General features: G+C 39.6%; 1 protein-coding gene and 1 pseudogene across 1 annotated transcript; one reads left to right on the forward strand and one right to left on the reverse strand.

Moving 5' to 3' along the window:
- The first annotated feature begins 10096 nt into the window (after positions 1 to 10096).
- On the forward strand, positions 10097 to 11233 carry LOC113909345 (annotated as a pseudogene).
- Positions 11234 to 15888: 4655 nt separating this feature from the next.
- Positions 15889 to 16548, reverse strand: LOC113910309 (phosphatidylinositol-glycan biosynthesis class F protein-like). The gene has a single exon (XM_035728229.1). The coding sequence runs from the start codon at positions 16546 to 16548 to the stop codon at positions 15889 to 15891; it is 660 nt and encodes a 219-aa protein (XP_035584122.1).
- Between the last annotated feature and the right edge of the window lie 2080 nt (positions 16549 to 18628).

The raw sequence follows: 18628 nt of genomic DNA on the forward strand, positions 1-18628 counted from the left end.
CTCAATCACCCCACATCAGGGGTCCTAAACTATAGCACCGCAGACATTTGGGGCCAGCCAAGTGTTTCGTGGGACAAGAGGACTCTCCTGTACATTGTAAGGTGTTGAACAACATCCCTAGCCTCTACCATATGCCAGAATTATGTGCCAGTAGCACCAAAAATGTCTCCAATATTGCCAAATATCCCCTGGGGTGGAGGTTGGAGGATGGAGGGGGGCATCTTTAGTTTTGAACCACTGCCCTAAGTGGTTCTTTGGGTCTATCATCACCCCCATGTTACCAAATAAACTCCAAATAAGCAATTAACCTGCAAAACAAAGATATAACCTCCCCTGAATATTATCACCTGGGCCTCAAGCTGCTTTCCCACTGCTTACCACCAGGTCATGTGACTTCTGCTCATTTCTGAGGGCCCATCCCATATGAAATCTTCCTGTCGACTTGAGTCAGCTGTGAATCCTTGCCTTGCTGCTCTATCCTACAATTCATGGGAGAGCACTGTTAGTAGCGGTCCATGACTGACTACCATCGAACATCTATGTATATTTGATCTTGCACTGTCCTGTAATTCATTTTGAGTGAGCAAACATTGATAGAGCATGTATGATGTGTCAGACACCACACTGGTGCAATGGGACACAGAGATACAGAATATGATCTCTACCTTTAAGAAGTTCAGTCTCATGGGGAAGATAGACACAAAAGTTATAGTACCACACAGCTGCTTGTCTTGTCTCCTCTGTGGGATCCCTGAGGATAAAAGCAAAAGTCTAATCCTTCTTTTGTGCCCACCACAGTACTGAGCACACAACAGGTGCCCAAAAGATTGCAGTGAACTGGAATCAGTGAGGAAACAGCTTCTGTGAGATCATGTCTCCACAAAGGCATTTGGTATCTACTGCATTTCCACGGGGCAACTTCTTTTATGAAGTGATGGTAAAGAGTGGTTGTCTTTATTTGGAAAAATAAAAAGACAGCAACTCTCTGTAAATTACCCTGCCTTTCTTTCTTTTTCTTTTTTTTAACTTCTGCTCCATGAAATCCAAAAATCTAGGACCCACTGCTTGAATAGAGAAAGTACAGAAAGGGAAGAGGGGGAGGGCAAGAAACACATTTAAACAATTTGGAAATAATGAAGATTTTGCAAAAATAACTGTCGATAACAAATAGGCTAGGGAATACTTGGAAAATGTGAACATATGCAAAATCAGCAAATTGAAAGAGTCTGCATTACCAAGTCTTTGGGGGGAATAGACTAACACTAACATTTTAGGAAAATGATGGAGAACAGAAGGACAAAAAGAATGTGGGAAGACAGATGGAGGAATTCACCTTCTAAAGCCAGAAATAATAGGAGCCCTAAATGGCCATGGTTTAGGAAGGCTAGCTCTAGCATTTCCAAGAAACAATGGAATAGACTTTAAAATGCTTGAACAACAGAGATGAATAGTGGACTCAAGCTGTAGAGCAGATACACAGCCTCCAGTTACAATCAGGAGGCAGAATCCATAGGTGTCAAAGCTCAGAAACCCTCAATAAATAGTAGCAGGAGTTATTAGTATTATCATTGACATATTAAGTTCCCCTGCCCCTATAACCTTGTCCTTTCCTCTCCTTGGACTTGAATTAGTATCACATGAGGGATTTATACACAAGCCTTGAAAAGGACCAAGCTTACTGGTAGCTACGAAAATCTCCCAAGGATTCAGTCCTTACCATTCACTTGACAAAACTGAGAGTGACCCCAGAAAGGGAAGCACAATCCAGAGCAGCAACTGAAGCTCAGGACAGTCTGTTTCAAAGAGCACCTCTGTCTAGAGTCTCTATAGTTCTAAACCCACTTCGGGACATGCTCCACCTACCCTCTCCTTCAACCACACCACAGCCCAGCCCACCCCATCAGTTCTCCAGCAGCAAAACACATCGTCCTGCTCACCCCTTGCAGCCACCAAAAACTCACGAATATGGGCTAAATGCCAGCAATAGGCTTCTCCAATGTAGAATTGGGGAAGACCCAAGAGCCCATAGTCCACGTCAGGAGGAAGAGTGGTAGTGACTTACATCTGATGGGCCCAGGGGCAGGGGAAGACCAAGACCCTCCCCACAGCCGGCACAGGTCAACCTTAGGTGAAAGGGTTCAAACCAAGACCAAGAGACCTTAAAGGAAAGATAGCATTTCCTTAGCCAAGTCCAGCCTTTGTGCAAATGGCAAGAGGTCTTTGATGGCAGTCCCTTTTAGGCCACAGCTCCAGCCCACCCAGCCCTGAAAAAGTAGCCTCATTAACAGTTGCCCCCACTGGCCCTGGAAAGCAGCACAATCCTCAAGGCTTGTCCCAGCCGAGAGATGAAAGATGTATCCAGCCACAGAACAGGAGAAACTGTCTCTATTGAACAGAATATAGCCACCCAAGAACTTGAAGATGAGAAAATGAGTCTGCCTTTTACAGTCAGGGCAAAGACATGCAAAACCTGCCTGGTGTAACATATCCATAGATGGAGTGTGTCCATTAAAGAAGAAAGTCTCTTAAGGCAGTTGTTTTATCAAATTGCCAGCCCTTTCCCCTTAGTAGGTGGTAAAATGTACCAGGGGCTTACCAGTATTTTTTTAAGTTAAATAGAATAGAAAATATAAGAATGCATCACACGTAATAAAGATATATGTTATTTCCATGAAATGTGTATGTGTATACACGTGTGTAGTAGTTTCAGTTTACAATGTATATCTTTACTGTAGGTCACTGTCTAATTTTTTTTGAAAATCACTGCTCTCAAGTAAACATTGGTAGAATCTAACAAAGTTCTAGCCAAATTAATCATTCACACATTTATCATTAATTCAAAAATATGCCTTGGGCACCTACTATATGCCAGGGTTACACTGGGCACTGAGACTAACAATTCCACAGTTCTTGTTACATACTTAGCACACTTCTAAGTTCCTTACAGATGCTAATGCATTTAGCCCTCACAACAAGCCTCTGAGATAGGTTCCATTATTATCAACATCTTATTCAGACGAGTAACTGGCCCAAGGTCACAAAGCTAGCAAGTGGCAGAGCTGGAATTTGAACCTGCTTTTATCCATGAAGGAATAGTGCCCAAGGATGCGCCCAATGCTCACAGCAACATCCTTGTTGCTGCTATGGATTGTCTCTACCCGAGGCCACTACAGATTGGGCGCATATTACTAACACCCCTGGTCTGAACTTGTGCTGCCTAGTCAAATGGAGGCTAATACATTTTGGCTCCGTGAGAAACCTGCTATAAGAGAGAGAATGCACTGCATGGAGCATCCATTCCACTTGGCATTTGTCACCACACAAATCGAGGGCCTGGCATTCTCTCAATGTAAGTGAGCTCATGGGCTCATAGATCAATATTTTTGGGGCTGCAAGCCTACAGGTCAGTCCTGGACCACAGGGATTTCAACAAGGAAATGCCCCTGAATAGCTATGTGCCCTTGGCTAAGTTACCTTTCTGTGCCTCAGTGTCCTCAACTGTGAAATAGGGATGATAACAGTATCTACCTCATAAGGTTGTTGCAAGGATTTAATGAAATATTATATATAAAGTGTTTAGCAAATGCCTAGCACATGGTAAATGTTAACTAGTTATTATTTATTGAGCACTTAGTCTGAAATTTATCATCCAGTGGAAGAGATAACACCTAAACAAGATCACTCCTATATAATGCTGTGTGGGACTAGAGGAATTTAGGATAAAGGTACTTAACTCAGGCAGAAAGCTTTGGAGAGAAGACAGTATCTGGAGATGAGTCTGAAAGAATTGAACCAATGGCTGAAGAATGGGGGAAGGACATTCCATCCAGACAGAGAGAGCAACTTGGCGAAGACCCAGAGGACCTTACGTATCTCCTTCTGCAGCACACCCAGGGTAAGATCACTCAAAAAGTCTCCAGCAAAAATTTCTGCAGCACACATTTTTCCAAAGTCGTTTCTGGTGTTGGAATATCCATGTAATGTACACAACTATACATACTCACTTCTAGTCAGGTAAAAACCTCAGCCCTAGAAGAAATTTAAAGGGAAAAAACATCAGTCCCCAAATGCATTAGAAATGGAATCTCTCCCATGAGGATGGACATGCTTTAGAAATGTGTTTCTCAAAGTGTGCTTCCCAGACCTGGACCCTGTTAGAAAGTCATGCACTCAGCCTCACCTGGATCTACCAAATCAGAAATTCTGGAGGTACAGCCCAGCCATGTGTGCTTGAGAATCACTGCTTTGGAGAAACTTGCCAAGAAGGAGACAAAACTAAAAGCAACAGCAGTCTAGGCAGCAGCTCATGTGAAGAGCGGTGCTCACAATGCCCACTGTGCTACCCCATTTAACACAGCGACTAAAGAGTTCAGGTTCTAGAAACCCATACTCTGGGGCTTGAACCCCAGCTTTGGTATTTGATGGCTATTTCCTTCAGCCCCTGCATCCTCATCTGCAGGTTGATCTCAGGACGTGACATGTTCCCTATAAAGCACTTAGCACAGAGTAGCCCACTGAGAGCCAATACCCTGGAAGAAACTCTAGCAAATCTATCCCCCCCCCACCAAAGTATCAACATTGCTATGGTTCTAGCAGCATTTGGAACAGCGGTCTTCAAATTGGGGTACACATACTCTCAGGAGTACAAACGGTCTTGGTTTGGGAGCATGGATAGATTTATGAGGATCGATTTCTCAACCCTATTTTCCAGCAGGGTTGAGATGCAGAAGGAGATACGTAAGGTCCTCTGGGTCTTCGCCAAGTTGCTCTCTCTGTCTGGATGGAATGTCCTTCCCCCATTCTTCAGCTATTGGTTCAATTCTTTCAGACTCATCTCCAGATACTGTCTTCTCTCCAAAGCTTTCTACCTGAGTTAAGTACCTTTATCCTTAATTCCTCTAGCCCCACACAGCATTATATAGGAGTGATCTTGTTTAGGTGTTATCTCTTCCACTGGATGATAAACTTCAGACTAAGTGCTCAATAAATAATTACTAGTTAACATTTACCATGTGCTAGGCATTAGCTAAACACTTTATATTGATCGGCCTGTACTGGGGGCATCAAGAGAGTTCTCTTTCCCCACCTTCTCTTTCAGGGAAGCCTTCCTCCCACTTACCAAAAGAAAGGCACAGTTCTCACTCATCCCAAAACTTAATATGATGCATCCTGGACTATAAACTTCCAGGGCTCCAAACAGAGGGACTAAATAGACATACTGATGTGAATGTCTGTAATGAGCGGGTAACAAATTCATTTGCAAGTGAGCAACTCAAATGACTGGTTACATGTCCTTTCCCAAATCAGGTGTTTTCCACATAATCCAAGGAGGACCTAATTGAGCTGTCACCTGATAGATCATCAAAAAATAGATCACTATGTGATTTTTTTTTAAAGATTTTATTTATTCACTTAATTGACAGAGAGAGAGAGACAGCGAGAGAGGGAACACAAGCAGGGGGAGGGTCAGAGGGAGAAGCAGGCTTCCCGCCGAGCAGGGAGCCAGATGCGGGGCTCGATCCCAGGACCCTGAGATCATGACCTGAGCTGAAGGCAGTCGCTTAACCAACTGAGCCACAGGCGCCCCGAACACTATGTGATTTTAATATATGAGTTGGAAGTACTCAATTCAAATGCAACAATGTTCCTTATATTTCCATTTATTTATATGAACATTTTCCATCTACTTATGTGAACCTTTTCAGCATTTGTCTTAATAAACAAAAAGTAGGATTGTATTTATAATTGTCTCATTCTAGCAATAAGTAATAGTCATCTACTGGTAGATGAAATAATTTGTAAAATCCCATCCGTGTCATACAGATGCCTTTCTAATGTATTTCACTTTTTGTGTTTAATAATTGTATATAAAAATGTATATGTTGTTTCTCAACTGTATAGTAATAATAATTATAATGATAATTCAATCCAGAAGAAATGTTTCAATACTTAAAGCCTTTTAGTCACATGAAATGTTTTAAAATGCTATTTCAATTCATATGTATGTTTTTGTTGCAAAGAAGTATGATACTGAAATCAATAAAAAAAACTTCCAAGCATAAAAATATATTACATTAGGATAAAATTCTGTGGGGAAAGTGGAATGAAAATATAAGTCAAGGAGAAAAGAAATGATGTAAAAATGCCTGACTACTGAAGAAAAGCTTGTTTGGGTGTTTGTAAATGGAACAGAGTAGTATCAAATCACTATGATATTTAGACTTCATTGGGAACTTGAAAAAGAGCCAATAAAGGTTTATTTTTAAATGTCAGTATTTACAATACGCCCCAAATCACAATCTTTGCAACTATGTAAAGTTATAATGGGAAACTGTAGATATCAAATTAAAAATGTGCAAGGGGGTACATTGTCTCTCCAAATCGTACAAGGGATGTGCAAGGGAAAAAAATCTGAAGACCTCTCCTCTGGCAAACCTCCTCCTTCTTCTCCTCTTTCTTCAATAAGTAAACATATTACACAGAAATGATGTTCTCAGTCCTGAATTGAATGCTGAGAAGCTTCCCAGAGAAGTAACCAGCATTGCCTCTATTTCCAGATCTCACCATCTAGTTGAACCAATTTGGATATTCTACTACTCTTTCTATGTAACAAGCTACTCTAAAACTTGGTGACAGAAAAATGTCAGTGGATTATGGTTTCCGCATAATCCAAGGAAGACCTAACTGAGCTGTCAGTTGATAGATTAAAAATAATTTTTAATGTTTAACTCTAGAGAGCAAACAAATGGTTGCCAGAGGGGAGGTGGGTGGGGAGATGGGAAAATAGGTGAATGGGATTAAGAGTACACTCATCATGATATGCACTGAGTAAATGTATAGAATTGTTGAATCACTATATTATATACCTAAAACTAATATAACACTGTATGTTAACTACACTGGAATTAAAATTAAAATAAATGGATAAATAAAAAGTTTTAAAATAATTATGAATGAGAGACCACTGTATGATTTTAATGTATGATTTAAGAGTAGCTCAAATAATTAAAATGTAACAGTATTCCTTACATTCCTCAGATTCCATGGGTCTTCAGACAGTGTCCTGCTGGAATGGTTTGTCTCCACTCCATGATGTCTGGGGCCTCTACTGAGGAAGCAAACACCTGGCCGACACAAACATCTAGGAACCAGAAGAGCTAGACCTGAAGAATCCACTTCCGAGTGGCTTCTTCATTCAGGTGTCTGGTATCTGGGCTGGGCTAACCAAAGACTGGACTCAGACGGGACTGATGACCAGTGTGTCCACACATGTGGCCTCTCCATATGGCTTTGGCTTTTCACAGCATGGAGAGCAAGCATTCCAAGAGAACAAAGTGGAAGTTGCAAGGCTTTTTATGACCTAGCCTTCTGCAGCAGTCATGCAGTGTCACTTCTGCAGTGCTCAGTTGGTCAAAACAGTCACCAGATTCAAGAAGAGGAGACACAGACCCGAACTCTCAATGGGAGGAGTATCAAAGAATTTGCAGTCATTTTTTTAAAACCATCATGTTGGTTGTGGTGGATTTTTTGGGTTTTTTTGTTTTTTGCAACTTACATTCCTAACTGATACAATAGATGACAGAAGACAACATAAAGTAGATGTGAAGTTGAATAATACAATAGGCTACTGAACTCAAGGTAGGAAGAGATAAAAGAAATGTAGCCGAGAAAGCCTTCATCATAAACAAGCACCAGCTGAGGGCCTATACATGCACAGCCCAGAATAAAATGCCAAGAGGACTGCATAAATACTGCAAGACTCAGTATCTATCTCCAAATGAGTTCAAATCTCAACCTTCTATCCACAAACAACATGGTTTTGGAAAATCCTAGCTAAGCCTCACTTTGTATATCAGCAAAATGGAGAGCATATGCTAGGGTTGTTGTGAGACCTAAACAAAATAGCATGAAAAGGGTATAGGATGGTGCTTGGCACTCAGTAAGTGCTCAATAAATGCTGTGCATTTGTTTATTCATTCAAAGAACCTACACATGTGGGAAAATTGAGTAAGTATCAACCATAAAATTGACAGAGAATTAGTATTACCCAAACATAAGTCAGAGCTCTAAACCTCCCCTATGGGCTCAGTAAGCTTGATTGAAATTCATGAAGTGCAAAACTTAGAGGGCTTAGACCAATTTTCCTAGAGGAAAATTAGAACAGACTTTTGAAGATCTTCTCATGTCCAGGCTAACAGTCAAGTCTTTTGCCTGCAAAGCTCATCCCCACCATTGCTGCCAATTTGGAAAAATCTGCATCATTTCTCACAAAAAGCCAACTATCCCAATCTGGGCTACTTTTTCTGAGCATTAGATCTGAACTGATTTATTTTATCCCTAAATGCATTGGGCCACAATCTCCCTGAATGGATTAAGTCAGACCTTCTATTTTTAGCAGCTGGCTCATTCAGTCCATTTCCCTACTATAAATACCTACCTGCACTTATGTTAAAGTAGAACTCTTTTGTCATCTGATTATCTCAGTCTAGATTAGAGGAGGAGAGATGAGGGAAAATGCAAACTGGGATAGAGGACAGAGAAGGAGGGACTGCATTGCTCTAAGCTGCTCACCAGCTATTTTCACAGACCCCAAGTTCCACAGCTGACTGAATGTGGGAGAAAGCCAAGAGATTCCAGCCCTTCGTCACATATTTCCTTGAGAAGTTGGCAGCTGTTCGGGACTTGGTGGAGCCACGTAGGCTCTCTCCTATCATCTCATCTACTGGAATTATCCTTTTCCCAGTCTCATGTCTCCGTCCCCCTGTTCAGAGCATATGGATACTGACCCTGGCTTCCAAGGCAGACCAAGAGAGGTTTTTTTTTTTAATGCTCTCAAGTGAAAATAAATTTTCGCAGAATCTCATACCCATCGCCTTGAAGTCCCAAAGAAGGAGACACTGAGTTTTCACCAAATACGGATCAAACCCTTAATGAACTCAAAGCACTAAAAGAAAATAGTCAGTGCAGAGTCAGATGAAGAAGTGGGTCCACTGGACAGCTGCCTGGTGCACCAAAATATAAGGAAAGGTATGCTCATCTATCACCAGGTTGCTAGTACACCACTAGAAACTTAAGGCAATGGAGGAAAAACATCATTTCAAAACTCTTCTCATAAAAAGTAAAAGGAATACCATAAAACAATCCTGGAGATGTGACTAAGACCCCTAGGAGCCATGCTTTGGATTCTGAATATTTGTCATTTTAGGGTAGCCAGGATCTAAATATTCTCCCTACATGAAGGTTTCTACCAGCAGTCCTCCCTCTCCATTCCTCCCCTTACTATCCCAGTTTTCAGCAGCTCCAAATTAAAGTTGAAAAATACTTGAACAAATAAATTGACTCAAGGGGGCAGGATATTATCAACAGTCCACCAAGATTCCCACGTGTCTTGGTCTGGACACTTCCCCCAAGGATCTGAGAGGGTTACAAAACACACTTGTCCACCCATGTTCAGGCACAAATGGATCACTGTAATTCAGCAGCCAATGGGGAGTAGAGTCTCCTGGTCTCTTGAAGATGCACAAAATACAGATGTGCCTCAAATAATAAAAAAGTGGAAAGTATTCATCAAATATTTTTAAGAACAATTCAGGTATGATGACCAAGTGGGATTTATCTCAGGAACACAAGATTCAAATATCAATCATTGGGGGCACCTGGATAGCTCAGTCGATTGAGCATCCAACTCTTGATTTTGGTTCAGGTCATGATCTCAAGGTCATGGGATCAGGCCCTGCATCAGGCTCCACACTCAGTATGGAGTCTGCTTGTCCCTCTCCCTCTGCCCCTCCCCGCCACTCCCACACACTCTCTCTCAAATAAATAAATCTTTAAAATATTAAAAAAACAAATATCAATCAGTGAAATTCGCCATATTAACAAAATGAAAAAGAAAAAAAACAAATGATTATCTCAATAGACTCAGAAAGATTATTAGAAAATGATTCATAATAAAAATTCTCAGCGCTCTCAGAAACTTAAGAAAGAATGACATAGACAAGGTAACTGCCACAACCACCTCCACTATGACCCCAACCTCCCCAACCCCACCATCACAGAATAATAAGCCAGCATTCACCATAACTATTGGGTAACTATGGAATGTTATGCCAAAATTGAGAAAATTGGAGAAAGTACCTATGGAGTTATGGACAAGGGTAGACACAACACTATAGGTCAAGTGGTAGCCATGAAGAAAACCAGACTAGAAAGTAAAGAGGAAGAGGTTCTTAGTACAATTCAGGAAATTTCTCTATTCAAAAAACCTTGTCATCTAAATATATACACAAACAATGAAGCATGGAACACTACATCAAAAACTAATGATGTAATGTATGGTGACTAACATAACATAATAAAATTAAATTAAAAAAAATAAATATAGTCAGTCTTCAAAATGTGCTTATACAGGATTCAAAATGTGCTTATACAGGATTCCAGCTTATATCACGTCTCCAAATTCCTTGGATCTTAAGAAATACTTGGATTCTATCCCTCCTAGTCAGTTCATGGATTCTTCATATGTTAAGACTTATTTGGGCCAAATCATACAAGGGATGTTTTGTCACTCTGGAAGAACTCTTCACAGAGACTTAAAACCTAAAAATCTATTGACAACAAAGGAACAACTAAATTGGCTGGTTTGAAACTTGCCAGAGTTTTTGGAATACCTAGTAGAGAATATATCCATGAACTGATAACACTTTGGCATAGATCTCCAGAGGTATTGCTGGGGTCAGCTCACAACTCCTGTTGACATTTGGAGTACAGATACTATATTTGCAGAATTAGCAACTAATAAGTAAGTCACTCTTCCATGGGGATTCAGAAATTGATCAACTCTTTAGGATTTTCAGAGCTTTGGGCACCCCCAGTAATGAAGTGTGGCCAGAAGTGGAATTTTTATAAGACTGTTAAGAGCATATTTCCCAAGTGGAAACTAGGAAGCCTAGCATCCTATATCAAAACCTTGGTTGAAAATGGCTTGGATTTGCTTTCAAAAATGTCAGCACATTAGCAGGTTAATCCCACCAAACAAGTTTCTGGCAAAATGACACTGAATCATCCATATTTTAATGATTTGGACAATCGGATTGAGAAGATACAGCTTTCTGACAAAAAGTCTCCACATGCTGTCTCAAGAACAGATAGTTATATTTTTACTGCTACCTCTATTTTTGTCTTATGTGCTCTTTTCTATGTTGTAAAACTTAAGCTGCACTTCATCATCTAATTTCAAAAGTGTAACTTTAAAATGTAAATATTGTTCTATATCAATTTAAATATAGTAGTTCTGTGTATGAGTGTAGATTTCACTATAACAAGTATTTGTTACTATAATAAAACTATAAATCTAGTATTGATGACAGGAAGTGTGGGCAATAACTGAACTGCTTTCCCCTTAAGATCAAAAACAAGGCAAGAATATCTGCTCTCACCACCTTATTCAACATTATACTAAAAATCCTAGCCAGTTTAATCAGGCAGTCGAATAAATAAAAGACATGCAGATTTGAAAAGAAGTAAAACTGTCTTTGTCACAGATGACATGATTGCCTATGCAGAAAATCCTAAAATATCTGCAAAAGAGCTGATTTTAGCAAGGATACAGGATACAAGGCCTATATTAGAAAAAAAAAGAATTTTTATATTCTAGAAACAAAGAATTAGAAATTGAAATAAAATAGATACCATTAATTTAAAAGAAACAATACTATATTAGTTCTCAACTGCTACATAACAAATTACCAAATTAGCAGCTTGAAACAACAAACATTTATTATCTCACATAGTTTCTGAGAATCGGGAATCTAGGAGCAGTTTCAGGGGGTAGCATGGCTCAGCATCTCTCAGGAGGTTGCCATCAAGATGTCAGCTAAGGGTGTACTCATCTGAAGCTTTGACTGAGACTGGAGGATCTATTTCCAAGATTACTCATTCACATCTTGCTGGTAGAGGCCTCAGTTTCTCCTTTATGAAGGTCTCATTTCTTAACCACATTGGACCTTCCAGTAGACCTGCTCCCATGTCTTCCAGAGCAAGCAATACAAAAGAGCAAAGAAGGAACTGTAATGCCTTCGATTACCCAGTCTCAGAAGTGGCATTCCATCACTTCTGCCATATTCAATTGGTCACACAGATCAACCCCTGGTACAGTGGGGGGGTGGGTGGGGGGATACTATACACAGGCATGAATACCAGGAGGGAAGGAGCATTTCAGGCCAATCTGGAGCCTGGCTACCACAAATACCACTTACAATAGCATCAAAAGACATAGAACACTTGTGGATAAATTTAACAAAATATGTGCTAAACCTCCACACTGAAATGACAAAATAATTACTGAAAAATCTAAAGAAGACCTAAATAAGTAAAGATATATACAATGTTTATGGATGGAAAGACTCAATATTAAGATGTCGATACCGCCCAACATATTGGGATTCAATGTAACCTCCACCACAAGGCCACTGGGTTTTTTTCTTAATAAAAATTGACAAACTGATAGTGAAATTTGTATGTAAATGTTAAGGACTTAAAATAGCCAAAACAACTTTGAAAAGAAGAACAAAGTTGGAGGACTTAGACTACCTCCTACACTACATCCTAAAATAGTGTAAGAACTACACTATTTTAAGATTTACCATAAAGCTACAATAATAAAGACAGTGTGCTATTAACATAGGGTAGACATATAGATCAATGGAACAGAACAGAGTCCGGAAATAGGCCACTCCTATATGGTCAATTAATTTTTGACAAAAATGCCAAATAAATCCAATGGGAAAAAATTTTTAACAAATGTTGCTAGGACAATTGGATATCCCGGGAAGAAAATAACCTTGAACATTTGCCTTACACTATAAACCAAAATTACCTTAATATTGATCACTAGCCGAAATATAAATGCTAAACTATAAACTTCTAGAAGAAAACATAGGAGGAAAATGTTATGACCTTAGTATAGGCAAATAATTCTTAGACAATACAAAAAAAGCACTTATTCTGAGAGGTGAAAAAAATGGATAAATTGGACTATGTCAAAATTAAAACATCCTATTCTTTGAAAGATAGCATTAAAAGCAAACAAAAAATAAAATACAAGCCATAAACAGAAAAAATATATATATGTAATACATATATCTGTCAAAAAGCTTCTATTTGGAATATATTTAAAACTCTTATAGCTCAATAGTAAAATATTAACTCAAAAATAGGCAAAAAAGGGGCACTTGGTTGGCTCAGTCAGTTAAGCATCCAACTCTTTTTTTTAAATTTTTTATTGTTATGTTAATCACCATACATTACATCATTAGTTCTTGATGTAGTGTTCCACGATTCATTGTTTGTGCATAACACCTAGTGCTCCATGCAGAACGTGCCCTCTTTAATACCCATCACCAGGCTAACCCATCCCCCCACCCTCCTCCCCTCTAGAACCCTCAGTTTGTTTTTCAGAGTCCATCATCTCTCATGGTTCGTCTCCCCCTCCGACTTACTCCCCTTCATTCTTCCCCTCCTGCTATCTTCTTCTTTTTCTTTTTTCTTAACATATGTTGCATTATTTGTTTCAGAAGTACAGGTCTGTGATTCAAAAGTCTTGCACAATTCACAGCGTTCACCATAGCACATACCCTACCCAATGTCTATCACCCAGCCACCCCATCCCTCCCACCCCCCCACCACTCCAGCAACACTCAGTTTGTTTCCTGAGATTAAGAATTCCTCATATCAGTGAGGTCATATGATACATGTCTTTCTCTGATCGACTTATTTCACTCAGCATAACACCCTCCAGTTCCATCCACGTCATTGCAAGTGGCAAGATCTCATTCCTTTTGATGGCTGCATAATATTCCATTGTGTATATATACCACATCTTCTTTATCCATTCATCTGTCGATGGACATCTTGGCTCTTTCCACAGTTTGGCTATTGTGGACATCGCTGCTATAAACATTGGGGTGCACGTACCCCTTCGGATCCCTACATTTGTATCTTTGTGGTAAATATCCAGTAGAAGCATCCAACTCTTGATTTCAGCTCAGGTCTTGATCTCAGGGTCATGAGTTCAAGAACCACAATGGACTCCACACTGGGTATGAAGCCTACTTAAAATGGAAAACAAAACAAAACAAAAAGGCAAAAAGTTTGAACAGACACTTCACAAAAGAAAAACTATAAATGGCAGATATACAAATGAAATGCTCAACATCATTGTCATCAGGAAAATACAAATTAAAACCTCCAGATACTCCTACCACCCACTAGAATAACTAAAATTAAAAGGAGAAACCATACCAAGTGTTGGCAAGGATGTGAAACAACTGGAAATCTCATATTTTGTTGGTAGAAATGCAAAATAATACAGCACCTTGGAAAAATTCAGCTATTTCCTACAAAGTTAAATATGCATATACTCTATGTGACCCAGCAATCCCCTAAGCATTTACACAAGAAGAATGAGAACCTAGGTCTGCACAAACAATTCTTGCAAGGGTTCATAACTTTTTCATAACTTTTATTCATAATAACTCAAAACTAGACACAATCTGCAAGTCCATCAAAAAGTGGTTGTAAATAAATTGTGTTCTATCCCTACAACAAAATATGACTCAGTTTTAAAAAGGAACAGAATACTGACATGAGAAAGATTGAGAGGAGGAGATTGACCATAAAAGGCTAGTGGGGAGCTTGATGGACACTTTCTATGTCCTGATTGTGGAGGTGGTTGTGTGGGTGCATACGTTCAATGAAATTTATTAAACTGTACACTTAAAATAGGTGTATTTTATTACTATCTAAGTTATACTTCAATGAAAGTAATTAAAATATTGTAAAAGAAATATATTCATATGGTTAAAAAATTTCAACTAGACATTGAAAAATTAGTCTTTTTTCACCATATGTCCAGACCTCCAAATACCCTATCTCTTTACCCAAAGGTAACCACTATTCCCAGTGATTTTATGGATTATTCAAAAATTGTCTGTGTGTATACACCTCTACATTGGTATTTGTATATGGATATGTCTATAGGTACATCAAATACACACATATACTTTGTTTACATACGTAGACATCTTTTCTATTATAGTAGCTGCTTTTTGGTGCCTGATATTCCCTTAGACCACCTCTGACTTTTGCTGCAGCTCCCATGGTGGGTCCCTCCCTTGCACACTGACAGAGTCCCACCGTGAACACTAACACTTTCTCCAAAGTCACAGGAGCCTATTCAGTCTACAGGCAGCTGCAGCCAGAAGCAGAAGGAGTTAAGTCCCTGGAACAACTCCAACCAATACAGGATGGGTTTGGTCAATAAATGCCCCAGACTTCCTTCTTGCTGAAAGACAGACAATCCTGGGAGTTGGTATTCCTATCTGTTTTTCAAAGGTCTGGACTTGGGCTTCCCTTACCTGTAGCAGTAACTCAATAATATACCTTTTTTTTTTTTTTTTCATTTTCTGTCTCACTGTCTTCATGCTCTCATTTTTTTTCTGGGATTACTTCCCAAATAAACTGCCTGCACTCAAGTCTTTGTCTGAGGCTCCGCTCTCAAAGGACCCCAAACCAAAACATGTATACACCTTATTTTTTCACTTGATATATCTTATAGTTTACATGATGTCAGCCCATATAATCTGCCCTCCTGTGTCTCATGGCTCTACAGTACTCCACTCCATGGTGTATCATGGTTTGTTTGTTTTTCTATTATAAATACTTTATTTCAACTGGAAGGTACAATCTCTCAGGGGCTTCATAGTTTAAAAAGCTACAGTCACACTGTAAAATAGTGCTGTAAATGAAACTTCCTGGCTTAGAACATGTACATTTCTGCACAGTCTTTATGGAATCTGTACAACAAAATATCTTCTGCCTTTGCTCCAATTAATTGTTCTTGTATGTAAGTTGCTTTCTATTCCAGTATATCCAGAGTGGTGAAATCACAAGTCCAGCCACGTAACCAAAGGTCGCTCCAAGCGTACAGGAGATGGGCGATACCTGCCAAGGTCTTTCCCAATCGAGTGGAATAGGAGAGGCTCCAAACCATGTTCCTATAAAGCTAGAAATTGTAGTGATCTGAAGGCTGTTCTCCCAAATGGATGTAACTCCATTTCTACTGAAAACTCTTAGCCGTGCTTTGATGTTTGGTCCTAACAAACACAAACAAGGTACAGTAGTAAAGGTAGACAAAATAATTGCAAATAAAAATGTTTCCAACACCAACTCTATGAGTGGTGCTCCATATAGAACAAAAATCACATGAAAGAAGAAACATGACATAAGAAAGTAGATACAGCGTTTCAAAAACCTGGTTACCTTGTATGATAATGAACTTCTTTTAGAGGATGCATTTGGTTTCACTACTAAATATAATACTAGATTGATGGCAGTTACAAAAACAGAACAGATGCACAACCATGTCAAATATGTTTCCAATATTGAGAAGTTCTCCAAGAAGAATGTTGGAATGAAGATGCTTAGGATAATTGAAAATATGCACAAAAGATGGGTATACAATAGTCTCTTGATATCAGTATCTTTCATGGTGTTTTCTTGAGAGGCTATCTAACGTTCTGCCAGTGGAAGAGAAGCGGGGGTTACTACCTCCCCCCATCAGGTATGACTCGCCACCCTGGCCATCGCCTGTATCATGGTTTTTATAACTGTATCCCCCATCAGTGGATATTTAAGCTGTTTATAGCCTTTTGCTATTGTATACAATGTTTTTTTTTTAAAAAGATCCCTATGCACACATCTTTGTAAGACAAATTTCTAGAAATAAAATGGATAAGGCAAAGGGTAGTCATGGTAGTCTTTAAATAGGAAGCATCCCTGATATGACTGAACTGTAAAATTTTACCTGTACACACAGTTTTTTAGTCATAAATGCAATGTGAATGATGTGCAGTTGTCCCTATCAGAGTTGATGCTAGGTGCAACCCTATACCCTAAGGCTCCTTCTGCTCAATTCTCTAGTCCCCTTTTCTATGGGATCCACCTGCCATCTTGCTGTGACCTCAAACACAATCAGGAAGAGGCCCTGTGAGAGAGAGAGTAAGAACACAAGCTAAAACAGACAAATAGCAAAAGAGGGAGAATATATATAAAACCACTAACTGGTTGCCAGAAAATTTACAAAATAGTTCTCCTTTTCACAGAAGGAGGAAAGAACATTGGACTCAGAGTCAGGAGACATAGGTCCTAGGTTCTAGCCCTCCCCTTGCCAAACCAAGGGGTTGGATAAGGTAGTTTTCCCTTTGCCTCAGTTCCCTCATTTGTAAAATGAAGGGGCAGACCTAAATTATTCTCTGTAAAGCCCTTCTCGCTGATATTCCAAATTTCTATGACTCAAGCAGTTTGTGGAAAGGGCCACCTTATACTTGTATCAGGTATTGAATCAGCTCCCATGGAATAATTCCAAGGTGTCAACCCAGCCACCATCTACTTAAAAAAAAACTTCAACAACAGGCAGATGCTAGAAACTACTGTGTATGCTGAGGATCACTTCAGATCACAACAGAAATGCAAATAACTCAAGAACAAATGCAAACATTTCCTTGTAATATTTGATAGAAGTAGAGCTCTACAGAGCACACTTTGGGAAAAATGTTTTAACCCCACAAGCAGCTGGAGCTCAGGCTTTAGAGTCAGGACGACCTGAACTTAAATCTGAGTTCTGGGGCGCCTGGGTGGCTCAGTCAGTTAAGCAGCCCACTCTTGATTTTGGCTTGGGTCATGATCTCAGGATTGTGAGATAGAGCCCTATTTTGGCTTTGTGCTGGGCATGGAGCCTACCTAAGATTCGCTCCCCCCTCCCCCTCTGCCCCTCCCCTCACACTCTAAAAAAAGTAATTAAAAAAAACATTTTGAACCTGAATTCCTCTGCACATACATATGGCCTGGAACTAGTTATTCTGCAGAAATGAGACAAATAAGCCATTTTGTGAGGCTGCTGTGAGAACCAGAAGAGGTGATAGTGAACTTGGGTCTCAGGCTGAATGTTAGCTTGCAAAGACAGTGGTAAAGGAAAAAAGTCAGTCAAAGTTCAGATGAAGTGGTTGACTTTCATTTGGTAGCCAGGTTAACCTGTAACACACACACACACACACACAAACACACATTTTAAAGAGCTAATACTTGCTACAGACTGTTTGTCACCCTTATTCATTCACCCTTATTCATTCACAAATGTGATGGTATTAAGGGGTGGGCATTTGGGAGGTGATTAGGTCATGAGGGTGGAACCCTAATGAATGGGGTTAGTGCCCTTATAAAAGAGACCCCCAGAGAGCTCCCTTGCCTTGCCAACCATGTGAGGATGTGGCAAGCAGATAGTCATCTTTGAACCAAGAAGTGGGTCTTACCAGACACAGAATCTGCCAGCACCTTGACCTTGGACTTCCCAACTTCCAGAACTGTGCAAAATAAACATTTGTTTATAAGCTGCTGAGTCTATAGTACTTTTGTTATAGCAGCCCACACACACAATACTAATGCTATATGCTAATCTTTCACCACTTAACCATTCTATTGCTATGAACATTTAATGATTTCCAAACTTTACTTTTATAAATAATGAGTCAATGAACATCTCTATACACTCATCTTTGACAGCATCACTTAA

Source organism: Zalophus californianus, chromosome 6 (genome assembly GCF_009762305.2).
Source record: "Zalophus californianus isolate mZalCal1 chromosome 6, mZalCal1.pri.v2, whole genome shotgun sequence".
Lineage (NCBI taxonomy): Eukaryota > Metazoa > Chordata > Mammalia > Carnivora > Otariidae > Zalophus > Zalophus californianus.

Excerpts from the sequence above, each read along its gene's own strand:
- LOC113910309 (XM_035728229.1), bottom strand. The coding sequence starts at position 16,548 with ATGAAAGATACTGATATCAAGAGACTATTGTATACCCATCTTTTGTGC.